The sequence below is a fragment of the Rhinolophus sinicus genome, linkage group LG10 (assembly GCF_036562045.2).
Source record: "Rhinolophus sinicus isolate RSC01 linkage group LG10, ASM3656204v1, whole genome shotgun sequence".
Classification (NCBI taxonomy): domain Eukaryota; kingdom Metazoa; phylum Chordata; class Mammalia; order Chiroptera; family Rhinolophidae; genus Rhinolophus; species Rhinolophus sinicus.
Window position 1 is genome coordinate 82,653,455 of NC_133759.1, and position 20,986 is coordinate 82,674,440.

A 20,986-nucleotide genomic window follows, 5' to 3' on the forward strand; every position below is an offset into this window, starting at 1 on the left:
AAGCTAATAACCAATCCAAATTATACTTAAGGATCCTCAAAGGGCTCAGGAATTAGTGGCACCAGGTATCTATGGAAACGGGGGTTGGGGGTTGGGGGGTAGGCTAAAAATAAGAAGATTGGTTGAAAGCTGTTTAAGCAGTTAGATCTGTAGATCTTTCTGCCTCGGCCCCATACATGCAATTTGGGAAATTTGCCTCCCTTACTCCAGCAGAAGTCTGGAAGTTTATTCTTAGAAGAGGGTAAAAACAGAGGGTCTCTGGATTAGGGGACGCCAGGCACAGTTGTGGGTAGGAATCCTATACAAAAATTTTTAAGAAGTTATCAATGTATACTATATGCTGAGAAACACAGCATCTTCTCCCTACAAGTTTCTCAAAACCCCAGCAGCCTGGCTCTTATTCTTGAGTCAGAAGTTTGGAAGTCTTATCTGGGGAAGAAAAAAAACATCTAAAGCCACTGATATAGTCCAAGTAGATCACCCTAGAGCTCTGCAGTCCAATATGGTACCACTTGTCACATGTAACTACTGAGCACTTCTAATGTGGCTAGTGTGATTGAGGAAGAAATTTTTAATTTTAACAAAATTTAAATTTAAAAACTAATACTTTTTCCCCCTTTCTTCTGCCTCCCACAGCCCCACTCTGGTTCAAGCCGTTGTTTCTCAGTCTAGTTGTGTAGGACACAGCTCCCTGGCCCACACTGGCGTTAGGAGCCTTGCGCTCCCCCAGGCTGGGGCAGCGGGTTGCCAGTCATCGATCACCAGTCATCCATCGGCCGCTCAACAGCAGCTCTTCTCGGACAGTAGCCCACCTCTAGGGAGAGCTGTTGTTCACAACCTTAGCTGTAGGGGGCGCAGAGCTGACTGGCCCATATGGGAATTGAACTGGCGGCCTTCAGAGTAAGGAGCACGGCGCTCCAACCACCTGAACCACTGAGCCGGCCCACTAATAATTTATTGTTATATTGTTAAACTTAAGTATGTTTGGTACACCCTCGGTATGTGAATCTACTTATCACTTGTAAATTTTATTAAGTCTAAATACACATCAAGTATTTTTTATGAAAATTTAGCATCTGAATTGAGACGTGCCATAAATGTAAATAAACACTGGAGTTCAATAACTTAATATAAAAAACAATGTAAAATATCTCATTAATAATTTTTATTCTTCTTACATATTGAAACAATAGTTTAGATATATTGTATTAAAAAATTATATTATTAAAATTAATTTCACGCTTTTCACTTTTTGTCTTTTTCTGTGGCTACTAGAAAATACAAAATTACACGTGACTCACTTTATATTTCTATTGGACAGGGCTGTCCTACAGTAAAGCACACAGACAACAAAACCTAGCCATGTATCCAGAGCTTCTAATCAGTTTCTTAAACATTAGCAAACAACCCAGGATTATCAGATATCTGAGGAAAATTACTAATATAAGAGGGGAAAAAATGCAATTTGTCATATAGAGACTATGCAAGGAGATGAACGATTAAAAAATCATTAATATCCACAAGAGAGAACATAATGCCATTTTAAAAAGAAACGTTTAGAGGAAAAAGAATCCTTAGAAGTTAAAAGTATAAGAACAGAAATTCAAGAGAAAGCTCAATAGAAGCACTGGAAGATAAGAATGATAAGAATTGAAGAAATCTCCTAAAATGTAGAGCAAAAGATGGAGAAGGAAAAACAAGAGAGAAAATATAAGAAAATGGGAAGATCAGTTTGGGAGGTAAAATATCCACATAATAGGAGAAAACAGAGGAGCAAGTTATCAAAGAAATAATTCAAGACTACTTCCCAGTACTGGAGGATGAGTCTGTAGTACAAATGACAAAAATAGATCACAGAGAGGACATATCATGATGACATTTCAAAATACTGGGAATACAAAGAAAATTCCACAAGATTCAAAGGAAGAAAGGAAAAGTGATCATATACAAAGGAATCAAAGCAGCTTTGGATTTTTAAACAATATATCAAAATCTAGATGACAATGGAACAAGGCCTTTAATATCTGAGGAAAAATAATTTCCAACCTAGAAAAATATACCCAACCAAACTATCAATCAAATGTGAATTCAGAATAGACATTTTCAGACATTTAAGCTTTCAAAAAATGTATCCCCGTGTACCTCAGGAAGCTATTGTAAGATATGCTCCACCAAAATGAGGGAACAAACCAAGAAAGTGAAAGACTTGAAATACAAGAAACAGGAGATCTAACACACGAAAGAAGTAAAGGAAATCCTTTTTGCCAGACAGCACAATTAAAATGGAACCATGAGATGTGAGCCAGGTACTCGAAGACTGTCATCACCATCATCCACTTTTGTTCTCGCTTTTTAAACTGACAATACCTGGTGAACCTGACCCAGATTCTTGGCTTATTTGAACCGTATGTTAACAGTTTCTTCCCTTCTTTCCTTGCTCTACTGCCTGGACTGTCAAGGACACTCATTCCACCCCACAGAATTCTTCTGCTTTGACTTATTCAGGAGAGCTAAAGGTTGGCCATGGTGAGCTTAGAAGCAGAAAATAAAGCTGTACCCCCCCAACCACATTCCTGTTGGATGTCTAGTATGTGGCTCTCATGGCAGCCTTGCCAGATGCTCAACTGTGATGAGCCCTATGTTCCCCAAGTCCCTATGGACCACTGATATCCTCAGAAGAGACCCTTGTAAACACTCAGAGAGTCTCAAGTCGAACTATGACTCCAAGATAGTATTTGGGGGGCCGGCCCGGTGGCTCAGGCTGTTGAAGCTCCATGCTCCTAACTCCGAAGGCTGCTGGTTCAATTCCCACATGGGCCAGTAGGCTCTCAACCACAAGGTTGCCAGTTCGACTCCTCGAGTCCCGCAAGGGATGGTGGGCAGTGCCCCCAGCAACTAAGATTGAACACGGCACCTTGAACTGAGCTGCCACTGAGCTCCCGGATGGCTCAGTTGGTTGGAGCGCGTCCTCTCAACCACAAGGTTGCCGGTTCGACTCCTGCAAGGGATGGTGGGCTGCGCCCCCTGCAACTAGCATGGCAACTGGACCTGGAGCTGAGCTGCGCCCTCCACGACTAAGACTGAAAGAACAACTTGAAGCTGAACGGCATCCTCCACAACTAAGATTGAAAGGACAACAACTTGACTTGGAAAAAAGTCCTGGAAATACACATTGTTCCCCAATAAAGTCCTGTAAAAAAAAAAAAAAATAGTTCTTGGTTTATCTTTTTATCTACCTAACAGTGGCAATATTATCATTTATACACAGTCTAGATTTTACATGCAAACAATTATGGATAGAAGCAGAAACTATTTTATTTTAAAAAGGGGTAGAACAACATTTATTCCACAGGAATTTTTTATTCAATAGAATTAGGTGAGTAAATAAATTTCTAAAGGTCATTAGCTGGTACAGGAAAAGAGCTTAACAAAATTGCATTTATTAAAAAATGAGCTTCATCTTCTCCAAAATATTCTCAGTATTATCAAATCTTACTTAAATTAAATCGCTCAATGGTACACTGCATCAAAAGTAACAGCATCAAAAATAAATATACTTGGCTGGATATGCTCTGCATTAAGACCATCAATCAACATAAAAATAAAAGGCTGTCCCCTCAATTCGCCTTCCAGAGAGTAATTCAAGGCTCTGATTCAGTCACCGCATCCTAATGTAATATGTGGTGAGATAAATCGTTTGGTTACCATCTACAGGAAATAAGAAACTTCCTAGACACTTAGTTTGGTTTCTATAAGAAAACAAAAATTAAAAAGTCAAAAGATCCCAAGGCATGCCCTGTGAGGCCAAACTAATTAAATGACTTAATGAGCTTGAAACATGCCCTGATCAATTATTATCATAATAAATGCAAATGAACTATAAAACTTCCTTTCCATAACTGGATTTATTGCAGTGGTGATGGTGGTGTACCTGTTAATACTTCAACTTTTAAAAGTGGCCCGATGAGACCACTTTTTACATTTAGAACTCTGGCAGTATTTGGGACAGAGGCACCCTCTGTTTGCCTAGTAAAGAACTGGACCTATTATAAACTCAAGGATATAAGAAAATTCATCCAAGGGACTGATTCACCTCTACCTAATTCCCTGAATCTTTAACTTTTCCCTCCGGTCAGAAAAAGGGCATAGAATTCTCATACAATTAAGGATGATCTCTTTGCACAGGATACTTATGTAGCCAAACAAAAGCTAATTAGATAGTGTCCTTAGTAGCAGAGAAATTAGCAAGGATCTAACAAGAGAATATGATTAAACATTACTCTGAACACAGTACATTACATAGCAAAAAGTGTTTCTAGTAATTCCTACCACTGTGCTTCACGAGATAATCGGACAATAATTGAACTAATAATATTACCCGTGTGCTAGCCATGAACCATATGGCTTGCCCACGGGTAACAGAAACCTACAACTACAAGCCTCTATCTCAGTACTTTTTAAAGACTTTGTTCAGGCTACTTATACAGGATAACTACAGCTATAGCTGAACTCTTGGCTAAGTGAATACCACCAGAACACCACGAATGAATGGCACTTGGCTCCTACTCTGTGATGATTCTGGGAGGCCCAGGATCCCTGAGACCTATAGGTTTTCTTATAACACCTATAATCACAATGCCATTCACTGGCTGCCTCAGTATACTCAATTCCTACCTCTCCCTCTGCTGACATCCGCCCTTGCTCATGGGCTAATTCAGCATGAGGGAAATGTTTAGTGTGGGAGGTAAAATTCTAAGACGTCCCCCAAGGTTTCTAGGCTGATATACACACCCTATATAATTACCACGACTATAAATATGATAGGCTATCACTCCTATGATTAAGTTATGTTCCTTGGCACAATTGACTTTTAAGAAAGGGAAATTATCCGCGTGGGCCTGACCCAATCACATGAGCCCTTTAAAACTGGGCGGAGTGGTGAGAGACACAAGGAGTCAGCAGTGTGCCATTTCTGCCTTGAGCATGAAGGGAGCCAAACGTCAACGATTGCAGGCAGCCTTCAGGAGCTGAGAGCCACAACTCAGGCCTGCAATTGCAAGGAATTGAATTCTGCCAACAACCTGAATGAGTCTGGAAGCAGATTTTCCCCTAGCACCTGCAGATGAGAACTGGCCTAGCTTACACCTTGGTTTCAGCCCTGATACTGAGAACCCAGCCACGCTGTCCATGTTGGACTTTTGACCAATGGAACTGTAAGCTAATAAGTGGGTGTTGTTTTAAGCTGTTGAGTGTGTCACATAGCAGCAGGAAACTAATATGTTAATAAGCAAACTGACAAAATCTAGAATTAATCTAGAACTCTGGCTCAAGGGAAAAGACCATGAGTCCTGGTTTTATTTCTGGCACCCTAAAAAACTGCAAGTATGATTTTTGAGCAAATCACTTTAATTCTTCATGCTTCAGTGCCCTTATTTATTAAAAAAACAAAACCAGACACACACCTCTTGGGACCACTGAGATCACAAAATGGAATGGTGAGAGTTCATTCTGTAAAGTCAATTGTGCCGTTCTGATGACTGAATGAGTTGACAATTCACTTCAAAAACATGGCAGAAAAAAAAGGCTATTCCTCTATAAAGGAATCTATAAATTACACACTTAGCCATAGGCAATCATTTTGCAAAAAGAACTAAAGAACTTACCCAAGCCAGGCTCTTAATATTTTATATTAGATGCTTCTTCAGACCATTGATTGTAGCTGTTTCTGTGGACCAGACTGTAAGTTATTTGGGAGCAGGAACCTATGTCTTGCTCATTTGGTATGCCCAATATTTAATAAATATTTTGAAAATTAGCATCAGTATAGGTTTAGGAGCATCATCCTAAGCACAATATATTCATTCACTCATTACTTTATTCAAATTGAGCAAACTGAGGAAAAGTGTGAAGATTTACGACAGTACAGTGTGACTGTCACAGACAGCTCAGTAAGCTATCAGCCCAAACCTTCAAGAGCAATGTCTTCCCCTATGAATGAGAGCAAGGGCTTCTGATTGGTGCTTCAGCCCAAATGACATATTTGTTAGTTATCCAATTAGGGGACACATATCACCTAGAGAGTCTTCCACCTCCTTTGAAAAGCAATGAACCCTCAGTAATGACACAGGTTACTTATGGTAAAAATGGGACATGTCACTACAGCCAACGACAATTTTCTTTCAAATCCTAATCTACCCAGGAAGCATCAAGTAAGATACCTGTCATTCAGAATCATATAGAACAGAGAGTAGGGTGTGGCTCTGATTCATTTATTCATTCTACTACAGGACAGACATTCAGTTCCTTAGAATAGTGAGGCAATGGAGGGTCTTAATATGGAGTTGAACCCAATCACCAGTGAATCCTACTCCAGCTTTGCCACAAAACACACCACATTTCCACTAAACGACGGTAAAGACAAGGTAAGCTTTTTATCTACCACAGTTTCAGTCTTCCTATCTGTACCACTATGTTGTCTCATAGGACTAGTGTGAAGAATAAATAATAAAATGGACATAAAGCACTTTGTTTTGCAAAGTGCTGTGTAAAAGGTAAATAATATATGAGGATGCAACCAATAAAACTTGCTGGCCTCCCTTCAATTCCCACTCCTTATATAGAAGTCAATTAGAACTAGAGAGAAGGAAATAATGGATACCTTCAAATGTAGAGAACGTTCTCTTCCATTTTCAAGGAACGGCCCAAGGATAACATCAAATGAGTCAGTATCTCATCTACCATTTACAGAGAAACAAGATACATTTTGATATTACTACTTATTGGTGCCAAGAGCCTTAACAGGAGTCCTGTAGAACTGAAGCAACCACTTCAAAAAAGAAAATAAAAAAAAGAGTATGTCAGGGAAAAGCAAGTCTAAGAGAGGAGCACAAAATGACCAGGAATTGAAAAGTATGAACTAGAAAGCCAATCTGACATTATAAAGTTAAATGTGTTTAAGGCTAAGAAAACTGAAGATTATCTAGCAGTCCCCAGAAATGGAGACAGCACACTCATGTTCTCCATGATCACGAAGGAAAACGTGCTAAAGGAGTAAGTAAGACTCTAGCAGTTCATCCATTTAATTCTACGCTGCCCGGGCAACCCCACAGCTAAACTCAGTTTTGGAGTTAAACCTGTTAGAATTCATACAAGAGACAATACAGGGAACATCGTAGAGGAGAGTCAAAGATCTTCTACTCCTCATTAAAAGAGTTCTTTTGATCTACTCCTCCTACCTTCCAGAATCAGTATATTTTTTCCGGATACCACCCAGGGAGCCCTGAACAATTCCAGACAGGGACACATGTCAAGCACAAGTTAGAAATGCCCTATAAGGAGCATTAGGTACCTGGAATCCATTTCGTTTTAATAATTCACCTATAAACTTGAAACAATTTACTTATAAATTCAGTGCAACAAATTCAATTTTCCTCACAACTGTCTAAAACTGTTGGTGAGAGTCTGCTTTCCAAATAGACCACATTTCCTGGCCGTAATTAAAATGAGGAAAAAACCATCTGAATATCAGGGTTCAATCCTCTGACAGACAGGTCCAAAACATGTTCTAATAATTCTCTAGCAATCTAAGAAGGCAAGTCTCTCGTGGGAACTTTTTGCCCACAGCTTAGCTCACCTTGAAGCCCTGGGTCTGGTATAGCCATGTGCAACCTAGACAGCTGATAGCCTAGAGGGAAGAAGGCAAGTCCACTCAGGTTTCACTATTCCAGCTCAGCAGAACAGGTGGAAACCAGGCAGGGGACACTGCATTCCTCAAACAAACTGCCAACCCCTCCTTGGACTATGAAGCACTCCTGGGCTGGGAACACAAGGTGCCAACAGAGAAAGCGGTCAGATTCTGGAAGTCCCAGTTTCCCATCAGGTCTCACAAAGGGCAGCAGGCACGTCCATCTCCTTTGCTGTCAGGAAGGAGGTGCGTGAATTTTCTGTCATCTGGTGAAAGAACAGTAAGCAAAGCCTCTCCTCCCTCTCAAACCTGTAAGGTTCTGATAAAACTTCAGAATACATCTATAGAAAACAATAACTAATGTTAACCCGTTTTTCCAAAGTTTCAACATATATCTCAATCTCCAAATACCGAGACTTGTTCCTTACTTTCTTCCCAAGCCTCTCTTTACTGCCTGAGCTTAGAGAAGACTGCTGAGTGCTCCTTTAAAAAAGGGGTGTTGTCCATTCATTTGGAAACAGTGACTCAGGAGCGCTGTTTCTCAATCACCGTAGCAACTGTCTTCTCCTCCCATGTTGTGATGTGAGTAGCAGGTCATCTACTCTTCCTCAAGGGTAGACATGTGTTTGACACACCCAAGGCCTGGTAGCCAGGAAGTTCCTGCAGCTTGCTTTAAATCCCCTTCTCAAATCCTTCAGTTTTAAATGATGGTTACGCCTCTTTTTTTCTATCCTCACATCATTCTTGAATACCCAGAAATGATCACAGCCTACTGATAATAGCTTAACTGATCCAAAAATTACACTACTACTCAAAAAGCCAGACTCAATCTTATGAAACCACAGTAAACTTTTTCTGGCCTTTTACAAATCTAGAATAAGATTTTATTTTCAGAAAATCTTAGGTGGGGGAGGGGAAGCATGGGATGAAATATCATTATTCCTCCATCAATACCAGAAATAGTCATATGTATTTGTCTTTTCAAAAAGCATAAAAAATCATTAGCACAGCTAAAAGCAAAGCAGCAGCATCCAATTCCCATATTCTAAATGCCCACCGGTATTTACTCTTTTCCAGCAGTACTTTGTTTAAGAAGACACTCTGGCAGGACATAGTTACCAAATTTAGGGGTGACAATACAATGTGAAAAAGAACAATGACCAATTAGTGGAGTCTAAAAGCTAGATCACCTAATTACATGATCCTGAGCCATTTAATAGCTCCAGGCCTCTGTGTCCCCATCTGAAGAGGAGGAGGCTGGGTCAGCTCATTTCTAGGGTCTCTTCAAAGACCCTTACAGAGTCTGCTTAGTTACTCCTGCTCTTTCTGAGGGCAGCCCAATGCTTGCTACTTGCCCGATACTGCATATCCTACAGTGGCTTCTCACCACCACTTCTTCTTGTGGTTTCAATCACAGGAAACAGACGTCACCCATGGGCCTAGAAGTAAGTAACGAACCAGCCCTGGCGGATACAAAGAGCTGCCAACTAAGGCCAACTCCCATCTTTTTAAAATACAAAAATCAAGAAATCCCTAGAAACCTCTATGCCTGAGGAGCCTGACACACATCTTACATAAAAACTAACAAAACTAAAAATATCTCTGTAGGCCCCATGCAAACATGATGAAATAATTTTAGAACACTCCAAAACTACTTTGCTTCTATGGCCAAATGAAGGACTTGAAGGAACTCTATGGCTATGGGTAGCAGTGTATGAGTTTATGAAAAAAAAAAAAATTGGGGCCGGCCCAGTGGCTCAGGCGGTTAGAGCTCCATGCTCCTAACTCCGAAGGCTGCCGGTTCGATTCCCACATGGGCCAGTGGGCTCTCAACCACAAGGTTGTCAGTTCAATTCCTCGAGTCCCGCAAGTGATGGTGGGCACCGCCCCCTGCAACTAAAATTGAACACGGCACCTTGAGCTGAGCTGCCTCCCGGATGGCTCAGTTGGTTGGAGCGCATCCTCTCAACCACAAGGTTGCCGGTTTCGACTCCCACAAGGGATGGTGGGCAGCGCCCCCTGCAACTAGCAACAGCAACTGGAACTCGAGTTGAGCTGCGCCCTCCACAACTAAGACTGAAAGGACAACAACTTGAAGCTGAACGGCACCCTCCACAACTAAGATTGAAAGGACAACAACTTGACTTGGAAAAAAGTCCTGGAAGTACACACTGTTCCCCAATAAAGTCCTGTTCCCCTTCCCCAATTAAAAAAAAAAAAAAATTGGGCACTCCTACTGCCACTGGCATTTTCATGTGGAGATCCAGACAAATCCTGAGGATGTGAAGACTCATCCTTGACTTTTTTTTAAAAAATCACTTTCATTCTCTTAATTTTTTTTTTTTAGTTTTTATTGGGGAATACTGGGGAACAGTGTGTTTCTCCAGGGCCCATCAGCTCCAAGTCGTTGTCCTTCAATCTGGTTGTGGAGGGTGCAGCTCAGCTCCAAGTCCAGTCGCCATTTTCAATCTTAGTTGCAGGGGGCGCAGCCCACCATCCTGTGCAGGAATTGAACCGGCAACCTTGTTGTTGAGAGCTCACGCTCTAACCAACTGAGCCATCCGGCCACCCCTCTGGGGCTCAGTGGCAGCTCGTTGTCTTCAATCTAGTTGTGGAGGGCGCAGCTCACGGCTCATGTGGCAATCAAACCAGCAACCCTGTTGTTCAGAGCTCGTGCTCTAACCAACTGAACCATCTGGCCGCCCTTGACTTCTTTATTTAATATTCTATGCAACCCTTTCTGTAGCCATGTAAGACTGTGATACTAACAGATTCAAATAACATGGAGATGTAGCAATCATTCACTTCAAATGTATGTTAACAATCCCTGGAGCACTAGGTCAAATATTGTTCTCATGTATAATGATAAAAGTTGGCAGCCCTGTACTGTGGAAATTAATACAGAGATTTTTAATCCTATAGACATGTTCCTTCATTAAACACAAGACAAAACTGTAAGATACCATCTCTAGAGAAAAATAATATTTTCTCAACAGGGTTCTTCTGGTCGGATATAGTTACATTAGTGGTTCTCTCTGCCTCATAGTTACCTTGGTGAGAGGACTAATGTTTTCAAAACTGTCAATCTTATATTAGACCACAGAAACAGAGACCCTTGAAAATAATCTCAAGATTCCCACGACTAACATTAAAACTAAAATACATAAAGGGATACTGCTAATGTGAGCTAAACATCACTGCTCTTAGGCACCTTATAAGCTAGATGAGCGATAAGACCCCCCCCCAAAGAAAGAGTCACATTTTAAAAAATCTAATCTGACCATCTGAAAGCAGGGATGTATTAAAATTGGTAAGGACTGGAAGTCAAACAAAATTAACTATCTAAACTCCACCTTGGTAGCAGAAATGATTTGCTGGAAGCCTAACACAACTCGAGTCATGCTCTTGGATATGCTGTACTGTATTGTCACCATGACACATTCACAGGGCCAGAAACAGCATCAACATTCCTCATGACATGTTACAAAATGCTCATTTTCAGTCATGCTTTCTGCAGGTTTCTCCAAAAAGAGAACCTAAAAGCCCTTCCCAGGACTAAAATAATCTCAAAGAACTGGGCCATTTCTCGTTACTACAGCCACACATTTGTACCTCTGAGCCTCTGTTCACACTGCTCCTCATCCCATGAAATCCCTTCCCTCTCTTCTCTACCAGTCTTTGGATTTCCTTCCAGAACCTGTCATATCCACCGTCTTATATGAAGCTAACAAGTCCTGCCCACAATTATATTCTGCATCATTTATAGAATTTGGGACATTAGTATGGACCTTTGAAATCACTCATACTAACTCTCTAATTTTACCAAAAAAAAAGTGGAATGACTTGCCCAGAGTTCATATGGTTAATTAATTAGTAGCAAAGTCAGACTAGGCAGCAATATATGGAAAGAATACTGCAGTGGGAGTGGAAGATAGGGGTTCCAGTCATAGGTCTCGTTGAAAATTGGGACAGATCACTTCTCTAAACCCACATTTCTTAATCTATAAAATAAAGGGTTTAAATTAAATAATTTTTAGCATCCTTTTCACCACCAGCATTCTAAGATTCTGAAACCTACGTCTTCTGACTCTCAGTCCAGTAATCTTGCCACTTAGCTCCTTTACTTCTCTGGATTTCTACAGCTTTTAAAGTATATGCTCATGCCCTTAGAGCTTTTCCTACCCATTCTTCTACAGACCTGGCTGAGATTACAATCTTTTAAAAAGCAAGGACTGAACCTGATAGGACAACCACATGACTTCTTGCTCTTCAGCCTTTGGGATCTAGGGTAGATCCATGTAGATTTAGACAAACAAGAGAAACTATTCTCTACTCTTTGCCACCAGTCATACAGAAAAATCCTAGTTCAGGGTACCTGGATCTCTATGGTAATGTCTTAATTATTAACTACAGGCAAATAACTGCCAGATCTAAAGAACAAACTTCTACAGTCCCCAGACTCAAAAGAAACCTTGGAGTTGTTAGCCCTTTGCTATCTTCCGGTCAAGTGTCAGGGCCACAAAGAGAGGTATTTGAGAAGGCCACACGCCAATTCTAAAATATAGCAAAGGTAAGTACAGAGATAGACTAGCAGCAGCTAGCTTCCTCCTCCCCCCCCCCCTTTGTCACCCCTGCGTGCTTCTCAGCCATTGAAACAACTAAAATTCCTGACAGGTGATGCTGTTAGAGCTGTTAGAGCAAAGGAGATAAGGTTACATTTAAAAAAATAATAATTTAGGGAACTTCTTAATAACTCGTGAGTCAGAGGGAAGATAAGTTTTGCATGCATTGTAACAGCTACTTTTTCATGCCTAAGATAAGAAAGGTTTAATGAAGATTCCTGCAATGATTTCAAAGTCTAAATTACTAAGGCAAAAAGCAGTTAGGCATTTAGCCACTGCACTTTGCACATCTAGACCCAATATTTCTTTCCCACCAATTGAACTGGAGGACAGTCCAGTTTTAATGGACTGCCGTTGTCAAAGGAACTGAAAGAGATACCATCAAAATTGTCTAAGAAATTCCTAGTAGTGAATAGTCTTTTATACCACAGGTGCTAAAACTGGACACACGTAAACTGTCCAGGTACAATGTGGTGAATAAGAACATGGGGTTTTTGGTTTTGGTTTTGGTCTAATCTGTTAGACCGAGGTTAGATTCCCAGTTCTGTGACCCAAAGCGAGTTGCTGAATTTCACTGAGTTTCAGTTTAATTACCTATAAAATGGAAATAACAATAGTGCCCTATCTTAAAAGGCTGATGTAGAGATTAATGAGATAAAGAATCTAAAGCTCTTTAGCACACAGTGTTGGGGCTATAATAAGTATGCAACAGCTATTACTGTTACTGTTATTGTTATTACTCCCTGTCCTTCCAGTCTGAACCTTCCAGAATGAATCAATCTTCCTTTCTATAAAGATACTGAACATTTGTTAACATTTATAGATAAAAAGATTGGCATTATACAACCTGTAGCACACGGAGTACACACACAAAAGGTTTCTAACACCACATAAGATGAAAATGCTTTCAGGAGAAATGGGATCTCAAAGTCCCCCAACTGTCGGAGTATTAGAAATGCTCTCTCTCACATACAAGTGAAAATGTACATCCCAAAGACAACATGTGGAATATAATCCATATATCTAAAGAGAAAAACAGCATTTTAGAGCTTAATCTACAAAACCTTCAGAAGAAAACAGGAGAAAAATCTTAATGACCGTAATTTTAACAAAAATTTTTGATATATGACTATACACACAAAAGAAAAAATTGGACTTCATCAAAATTAAATACTTTTATGCTTCAAAATACACTGTTAAGAAAAGGCAAGTCACAGGACGGAGAAAATATTTTCAAAACCTATATCCAACAAAGGACTGGTATTTAGACTATAATAAAAAATGTTAAATGGGCAAAAATTTTGAACACACACTTCAAGAAATATATATAGACAGCAAATAAACACAAAAAGAGGCTCAGCATCATCAGGGAAATGCAAATTAAAGACACACCGAGATACCGCTATATACCCACCAGAATGGCGAAAACTTAAGACTGATCATATCAAGAGTTAGCAAAAAACTGGAACTTATATATTGCCTGTGGCAACGTAAAGTGGTACAACCACTTTGGAAAACAGCTTGGCAATTTCTTAAGAAAGTTAAACATAGAACTACCATATAACCTAGTTACTCTACTCTTAGGTATTTACAAAAGAGAAATGTAGGTATATGTGCAGACAAAAACTTGTATATGAATGTACACAGGAAAAAAACCAAAACACAAAACCTGGAAACAACCCAAATGCCTACCAAGAGGTAAATGAATAAACAAACTATGGTAAATCTATACAATGTAATACTACTTGGCAAAAAAAAAATTAGCTACTAATAAATGTAACAACATATATTATGCTTAAAGAAGCCAGAAAAAAGGGTTTATACTGTATGATTCCACTTATATAAACTTCTGAAAGATACAAACTAATCTATTGTTACAAAAAACAAATCAATGGTTACCTAGGGGTGGGGACACAGGGAGGAGGGAGGAGAACAGATTACAAAGTGGCAGGAGGAAACTTTTGAGGGTACTGGATATATTCTTTATCGTGACTGTGGTAATAGTTTCACAAATTGTGCACTAAATATATGCAGTTTACTGTACGTTAATAATACATCAACAGAGCTATAAAAACTGGCGGGGGGGTTGTGATGCCCAAAGGCTCTGTAGCACAAAAAAAGGTGAGACCCCTGAATAAAGTGTGAGCTACTCCAAGGAAAAAAAAAAGGAAGTGAGGGTTATTTTTCAGTCGATCCTAAAGTCCTAACATTAAAAAAAAAAAAAAAAAAAAAAAAAAGGGCAGCTATATCTGAGATGTAAGCCCACTACCAAGATATACTCCTTGGTTTTCTGTGAACTTTAGTGTCAAAGAAGGTTTCTAAATCACCCTCTGTTGGGTCCTTAAAGTGTTAGATCTTAAAAGAAAATACAAATTCTATGCTTACACACAGCACTAGTCCTAAAACAGGGAACAAGTCACGGAATCAGAAAGCCAGAAAAATAATCCAGGACACCATAAACTCTACCTGTATCGGCTACCCTAACAAAGTGCCAAAATAGCTACTGCCTAAGAACCACTCACAACCAGCGCCGAGGAGGGAATTTCCCATCTCCATATAAGAATGCGTCCACATAAGAATGCCATGTGTTCTTCCTAATTCAGTTCCGTTAATGCTTATTCTCCTTTGTGTCCCCTTAATCTGTTCCATTCCCCTTCTTGGAGAAAAGAAATTTAAGCAAATATTTAAAGGACAAATTGACACTCCCTAATTGTCACAGAGCCAAGCAACAGAGAGCCAGTTTCTTCAATCTTTTCCCTCAGTCTCATGGCTTGTAGTGTATCTGTTCCTCTTATATAGTCCCTTTCTACCGCTCTAGCTACTCCAAGATCCTGAAATGTACTAAAAGAAATGGAGAATCCAAAATTTCTGCTTCTCTTTCTCCATGCATTTATCCAATTCCCACCCCTTAGTCCCCTGATTTCCAACCTTCAACTGTAAGAAGGATTGCTGCATTGAGTGGGTGTTTGGACTTGATGACATTTAAAGTCCCTTCCAACTCTAAAATTTAAGACTGCCATTCATGGCAAGCTTATTTAATAATGAATGGAAGTAAGAATCTCAGTTGGAAGAACAATGATTCACCCCGAGTTATCCTGTAATTGGTGTTAAAATTCATTAAAATATAGGTCTCAATATTTCTTTTTCTTCAGTAATTCTTTTACTTCCTTCAGAAGAGTTCTTAGATTCTAAAAACTGTGTTAAAAAAAATAAAGGACAGGTTAAAAAAGGGTGAAATATGTTCATAGTGATTAAAACATTGTTTACTTCTCAATTTTAGCTTTGAGGTTTTAAGAAATTTTAGTGTCAACAGCTTTTACTACTCCTGATTCCTCAAAAGCCTGGCTGTCCGTGAAACTTGAACCAGCCCCTATAGAAGCAGGAAGAGAATAAAAGCAAAGAGGGAGGGGATGGCAGGTGCCTGGGCAACAAGAGGAGAGCGTGTGCTTTGCCTTAACCTAACCCTAACTAGGAGCAAGTACCCACTTTGCTGGTTAGCAAGAGGTGAATTTTTAACTGGTGCTTTCAAACGCAAGTGATTGGGAATAGGAGGCTCAACGTAATAAAGAAGAACACTTCAGTAATACAAAGTTTGTTTCAAAAAGGGGATGCTTTTTGCAGCCGTGAATGATTTCAGCTGAGACATAAAATGGGAGAAAACCCACCTGCATATACAAACCCTATATAATACCTAGTATTTCTTGTTTATAAACATGATTTCAACCTATTCTTCTAAATCATATGTGGCATAACCTTATCGTTTAAGCCTCTATTATATTTCTCTGAAAATGTAACACTTGCCAAAAATCGCTTGGCAATCCTTTTATAAAATACACTGAGGGCCGCAAGGGACAGCAAATAGTCATTCTACCATACAGGAAATAAAATGACTCTATTCTGAACTATATGCCCATGAACAAAGTTAAATCCCTTCTCACTTATTACTATTTATCTTAGCTTTTATAACAAGCATAATTTATAGTTCATAACATTTTCAGCTCTTTTTATAAAAGTATCCCAACATTTACAACTCTTCCAAGATAGATATTTTAATTCTGAGGCATTCTCTTCGCTTTGCCTCTGCAAGGGAGGATTTCCTTTGAGACAAGTACATGTAACATTATCAAGTGGGCTGTCTTTAAAGACAAGGTAGGAAGAAGGGCAGAGATTTTTACGGTATCATCCTGTCATCTCAAACATCTCAGTAACATTCCCGTAGGTTCCCCTCCTTCTTTCCCAACTAAGTAATCCCTCTGTTTATCATCTCTCAGGAAAAAACACACATGACTTGTATAAAAGCTCTCTGTACACTCCTTGGTTTTCTGGGACTTTTTGTATCAAAGTTAAAGTGTCCTTTAAGAGAAGCAGAAATCTGCACGAACAACTCCACTTCTTTTATAGCCTCTACCTTTCCTGATATCCCTTTAAAATCCTGCCTTGCGTCCTTCACCTGGACAGGGGTCTACAACTAAACATATATACTTTCACTATCACTCTGCTTTTACAAGGGCATGAAACTGCAACCTGGTAATAACTCAACCTAAGCATCCAAAATCAAACAAGATTTTAAAAATGATCTACCTTCGGTTTTCTCTAATCCCACATGGAAATTCACGTTTTACAAAGTTATGCTCCTAGCTGAAACAGGAAGCAATATTCTTTCTTCGAATGTATCAATTGCTTGAATGAGAAGACCTGGAACCTACAGATGCAGGAATAATCTGCAGCCTCTTAAAATACTCATTATACTTACTCCCTTTACACATATTTCAGAAACCAGTCTATCTGACACCCACATTCATCACTGCTGAAGAGTCAGAAAATACTCTGTTCATCTGGAATTTTTATTTTCCTTCATCTTAAGGACTTCCGAAAGGAACTAGAATAATGCTGGAGAAGGGCCATGCTCTTGACCCCGGGAAAGATAGACTCATAAAGAACCAAGGGGGAATACCAGGCAGCCTGGCTTCAGCCACACGTCAGCATCTCTCACAACCACATGTTTTTCAAAGATGATGCCCAACCACTTTTTCAACTTAGACTCCATCTCCTTTCTACACAAGATGCCTCAGAGAGTGAGAGCAGATCTTAGGCAATTTGTGAGCTTTGTGTTCTCATCAGCGGATCAGTACTTAGAACCTGCATAAGGCTGGAAAGGTATGTAGCAGATAAAGGGATTAGTAAACAAATAACCTTTGGGCGCACTAAGGACAAACCAGTGCAATTTTATAAAGTACATTCTTAATGGAGTTCCAGAGGGTACGCATTCCCCAAAAGGTGGAGTAAGTGAAAGTTTTGAGTTCACTTTTAGCCTGTAGTTCAAAAAAACTAAGCCATGGGTAACAAAAGCACACCAGCAATCTCATCTCGCCCACTCCACCCACCTACATATACAAACGCAGACAGAAAGAGAAGTGGATTGCAATGTTCCTCCTAGTTTCTCATTTCCACAGATTTTTCATAAGAAGAGCAATGAAGACAGACTATTCTGATGCCTTGAAGTATATTATAATTGGCAATAAACGGGTTAAGAAGCATCCTGGAAACTTTCTAATCCCCTAGCTCCGAATGCAATTCTGCGCCCTACCAGTGCTACATATTTTTTTAAAATTCAGCAAGTTAAGGGTTAAGACCAATACCTCTGAAAGAAAAAGAGAACTTGGTTCAGCTCCACCCTCTCTAAAGCAAATACCAACAACTCTGAGCCAAATCCACTTAGCATATACAAGACTTCATGAACATTCCAAAAAACAGGTGAAAAGAAGCTGAGTTTCCTCCAGTATCACCTTTCAGCACCACGCACTTAGATTTCACACATTTGTGAAACACACAAGTGTTAGATAAAACAAAGGTACATATAAAATTCTATCAGGGACTTGAAAAACATTTACAAGTCAAGAGGTCACTATAAATCAGCAGGAATAGCTGGAACTCAGGTGAAGAAGGTCAAACAATACCCATGGAAACAAAACAAAAAGATACAGAAATATGGGCCCTAGAATTTAAGTCTTAGAAAGAAAGTTCTCTACCTCCAGGGTCAATTCTTACCCTGAAGAAACATAGGGAAATGTTGCTTTAGTCACTATAGGGGGAGGGTCATCGTTACTATTAATCCTACATTTCTGGGGGAAAAGATGTCACCAGATAAAAACAGTTACCAACAGCCTGTAAGTCACTGGAAAGGACAGTCCAGAAGCATCTGCTTTGCTAGAAATACCAGGAAGAGATGAGGCACTATTTTAATTCTATTTAGTGCTCTCTACATCTCAACCCTCTAGGTCCCAAAGCAACATTTTCTTCCTGATTCCATCACTTCATCAATTTTCTTCCCAAACTTGTGGCATTGGGTCAGAACGCTAAGAGGTGGGGATACAGTAGAGAGAGAGGAAAGAGTTAGAAGCCATTTGATTAGTAGAAAGAGATACTAGGGTGGAGGCATAATTACCTGGAAGACTAAATAACTATAGTTACAACTAGCACAGGATTATTAGGCTCCAAGACCCTTTCCCCCTCTCTTGGAAGGTGCCCCATATCTTTCAAAGCTTCTACAGTATAAAGCAAACAAATAGCTCCCCGGAGAGAGCAATAAGCAAGATTTAGTGTGGGCAAGGGTAATGAAATACGATAGGATTACGTGAGTATCAATATTCTTTCAGACTCCAATTGGAAATAATGGGCACCTGAGGAGAGCTATACTCTTCTACAGGTAGGAAAAGGGATGCCAGTAGCCTTGGGGCAGAGAGGTGGCAGAAGAGTTGGAGATGGTTATCACGGGAAATGTAAAGAAAGCAATTCAATTACTTGCAAACTTTTGGACTTGTAGTCTAACTTCCTCCCCATGGGGGAGGTTTATCACCATCCTAGGGCAAGACTGTTACAATCATGAGAGATGTTCTAACCCCCTGGAAAGTGATAAGCAACAGTGCAAAGTGACAGGTTCTCTGGATAGAGAAATGCTAGGAAGAAAATTAACGTCATGCCCAATGACCATAGGACCTGGGCAGGAACCCATTTCGTCAATCGCAAGGACAAACGTCCAAGGGAGGAGGGAAGGTAGGGCCCAAGTCAGGTAACATTCCTGAGAGGAAGGATTATCAGGTGACACCGGGCTGAGGGCCCAGAGTGGGTACTGGGCGGGAGGAAAGTTAGCAGGTGAAAGCGATCAATCTTGGGGGAAGGAAGTGACCTTTAGAAGAAGCAAATAAGAAGATACCAAAAAAGGGGGGAAGGGTAATAGGAAAAAATGGACTCAGAAAAGCACAGAGGACCAAGATAGAGAAGGCGTGTTCGGGTGATAGAGGAAGAAGAAAGGAAGTGGGGCTGAGAGGAAAGAGATGGGGCTGAGACCCGCCCGGGCGATGGGGGCGGAGGGCACAGCGTGCCGGCTGGGGGGTAAAGGAAGCCCCAAGGTTGCCCGGGCAAGAGCCGGATGGGACTCCGGGGCTCCCCGAGGTCCTGGAGGGGTAGGATGTTGGGCTGTGGAGCCCAGGACCCAGCAAAACGAGGAAGGGAGGCGCGGGGGCGGCTCCCGAAAGACAGGCGTGCATCTCTGGGTCCGGCCGAGGGGATCTCCGGGGTCCAGAAGGCGGTTACCGGGCCGGGCTGACGGAACGGGGTGGGAAGGACACTCACAAATTTCTTGGATTTGCCGCCGTCGCCGCCCGCCGCAGGCAGCTCGTCCGGGCTCCGGCCCTTCTTCTTATCCCGGGTCCCACGGCCGGGCCCCAGGCCCCCGCCGGGCGGCTCCATATCCAGGTTCGCGCTAGCTGGTGACGCCGCGCCTACACCGCTCCCGCCCGGCAGATCCAACACGGGTGCCGCTGCCTCCGCCGCCGCCGCCGCTGCCGCCGCCCAGCAGCTCCTTAGCCCGCCGCCGCGCCCCGCCTCATTAGCATGCCGGGCTGCGCGCGCCTCATGAATATACAACGGCGACGCCTCGTTCCCGCCCGCCTGCCCCACTTCCGCCCGGACCCGCAGCCCCTACCAATGGGGGAAGGGAAAGGGGTGAGGGAAGCCTCGGAAACGCGCTACCTGCCCGGCGGGCCTAACCATTCTGACCCACGTGGGGGGGTGACGAGTGGGCGGTGCAACCCTCTGCAGCCGCCAGCACGAACAGCGCCTCCTGGCGGTAGAAGCAGCGCACGCCTCCCAACCCCACGTGGCTTAAGCCTGGCCCCTCTTTTTACAGAAGACCAGGATATTATTTGAACCAAAAATCTCATGAGACTGTAATCTTGGCAGAAAATGTAGCGCCCGTCTTTCCAGGATAATACAATTTTTATGTGTGCAATACCAATGAAGCGCGTGAAAAAATACAAAAGTGACAGCTATCATTTATTAAGAGCTACGTGCCAAGAACAGAGCTTGGTCCAGGCCAAGTGCTAGACTGGAACTTGACTAGCTCCGGAGTTACATTACCTAGTTTTGAATCCCAGGTCTGCTACTTTCCAGTTGTGTTTCTAATAAACTAGTTATTGCCAATATGTGCCTAACCTAAACAGTAAGTCACCATTTTCCCTGCACTTGCCCTATGCCAGGCGCTATACGAGTATAAAACATTCTACGCGTTATTTTCTCACTGAATCCTCACAGTGCCATGTCATAGATTCCACTAGTCTTACTATTTTACAAACAGCAATTTTGGACTTTGAGACTTGAAGTGAATTGCCCAAGGACACCT

The 20,986-nt window shown here is 41.2% G+C and overlaps 1 protein-coding gene across 1 annotated transcript in view; it reads right to left on the minus strand.

Annotated features, from left to right (window-relative positions):
• DIAPH1 (diaphanous related formin 1) overlaps window positions 1-20,230 on the minus strand; it is an 87,669-nt gene extending 67,439 nt beyond the window's left edge. Inside the window, exon 1 of the mRNA XM_074313689.1 lies at window positions 19,939-20,230. Within this exon, the coding sequence (XP_074169790.1) occupies window positions 19,939-20,055 (117 nt within the window). The 5' untranslated portion in view covers window positions 20,056-20,230. The remainder of the gene's footprint in view (window positions 1-19,938) is intronic.
• Window positions 20,231-20,986: the final 756 nt, after the last annotated feature.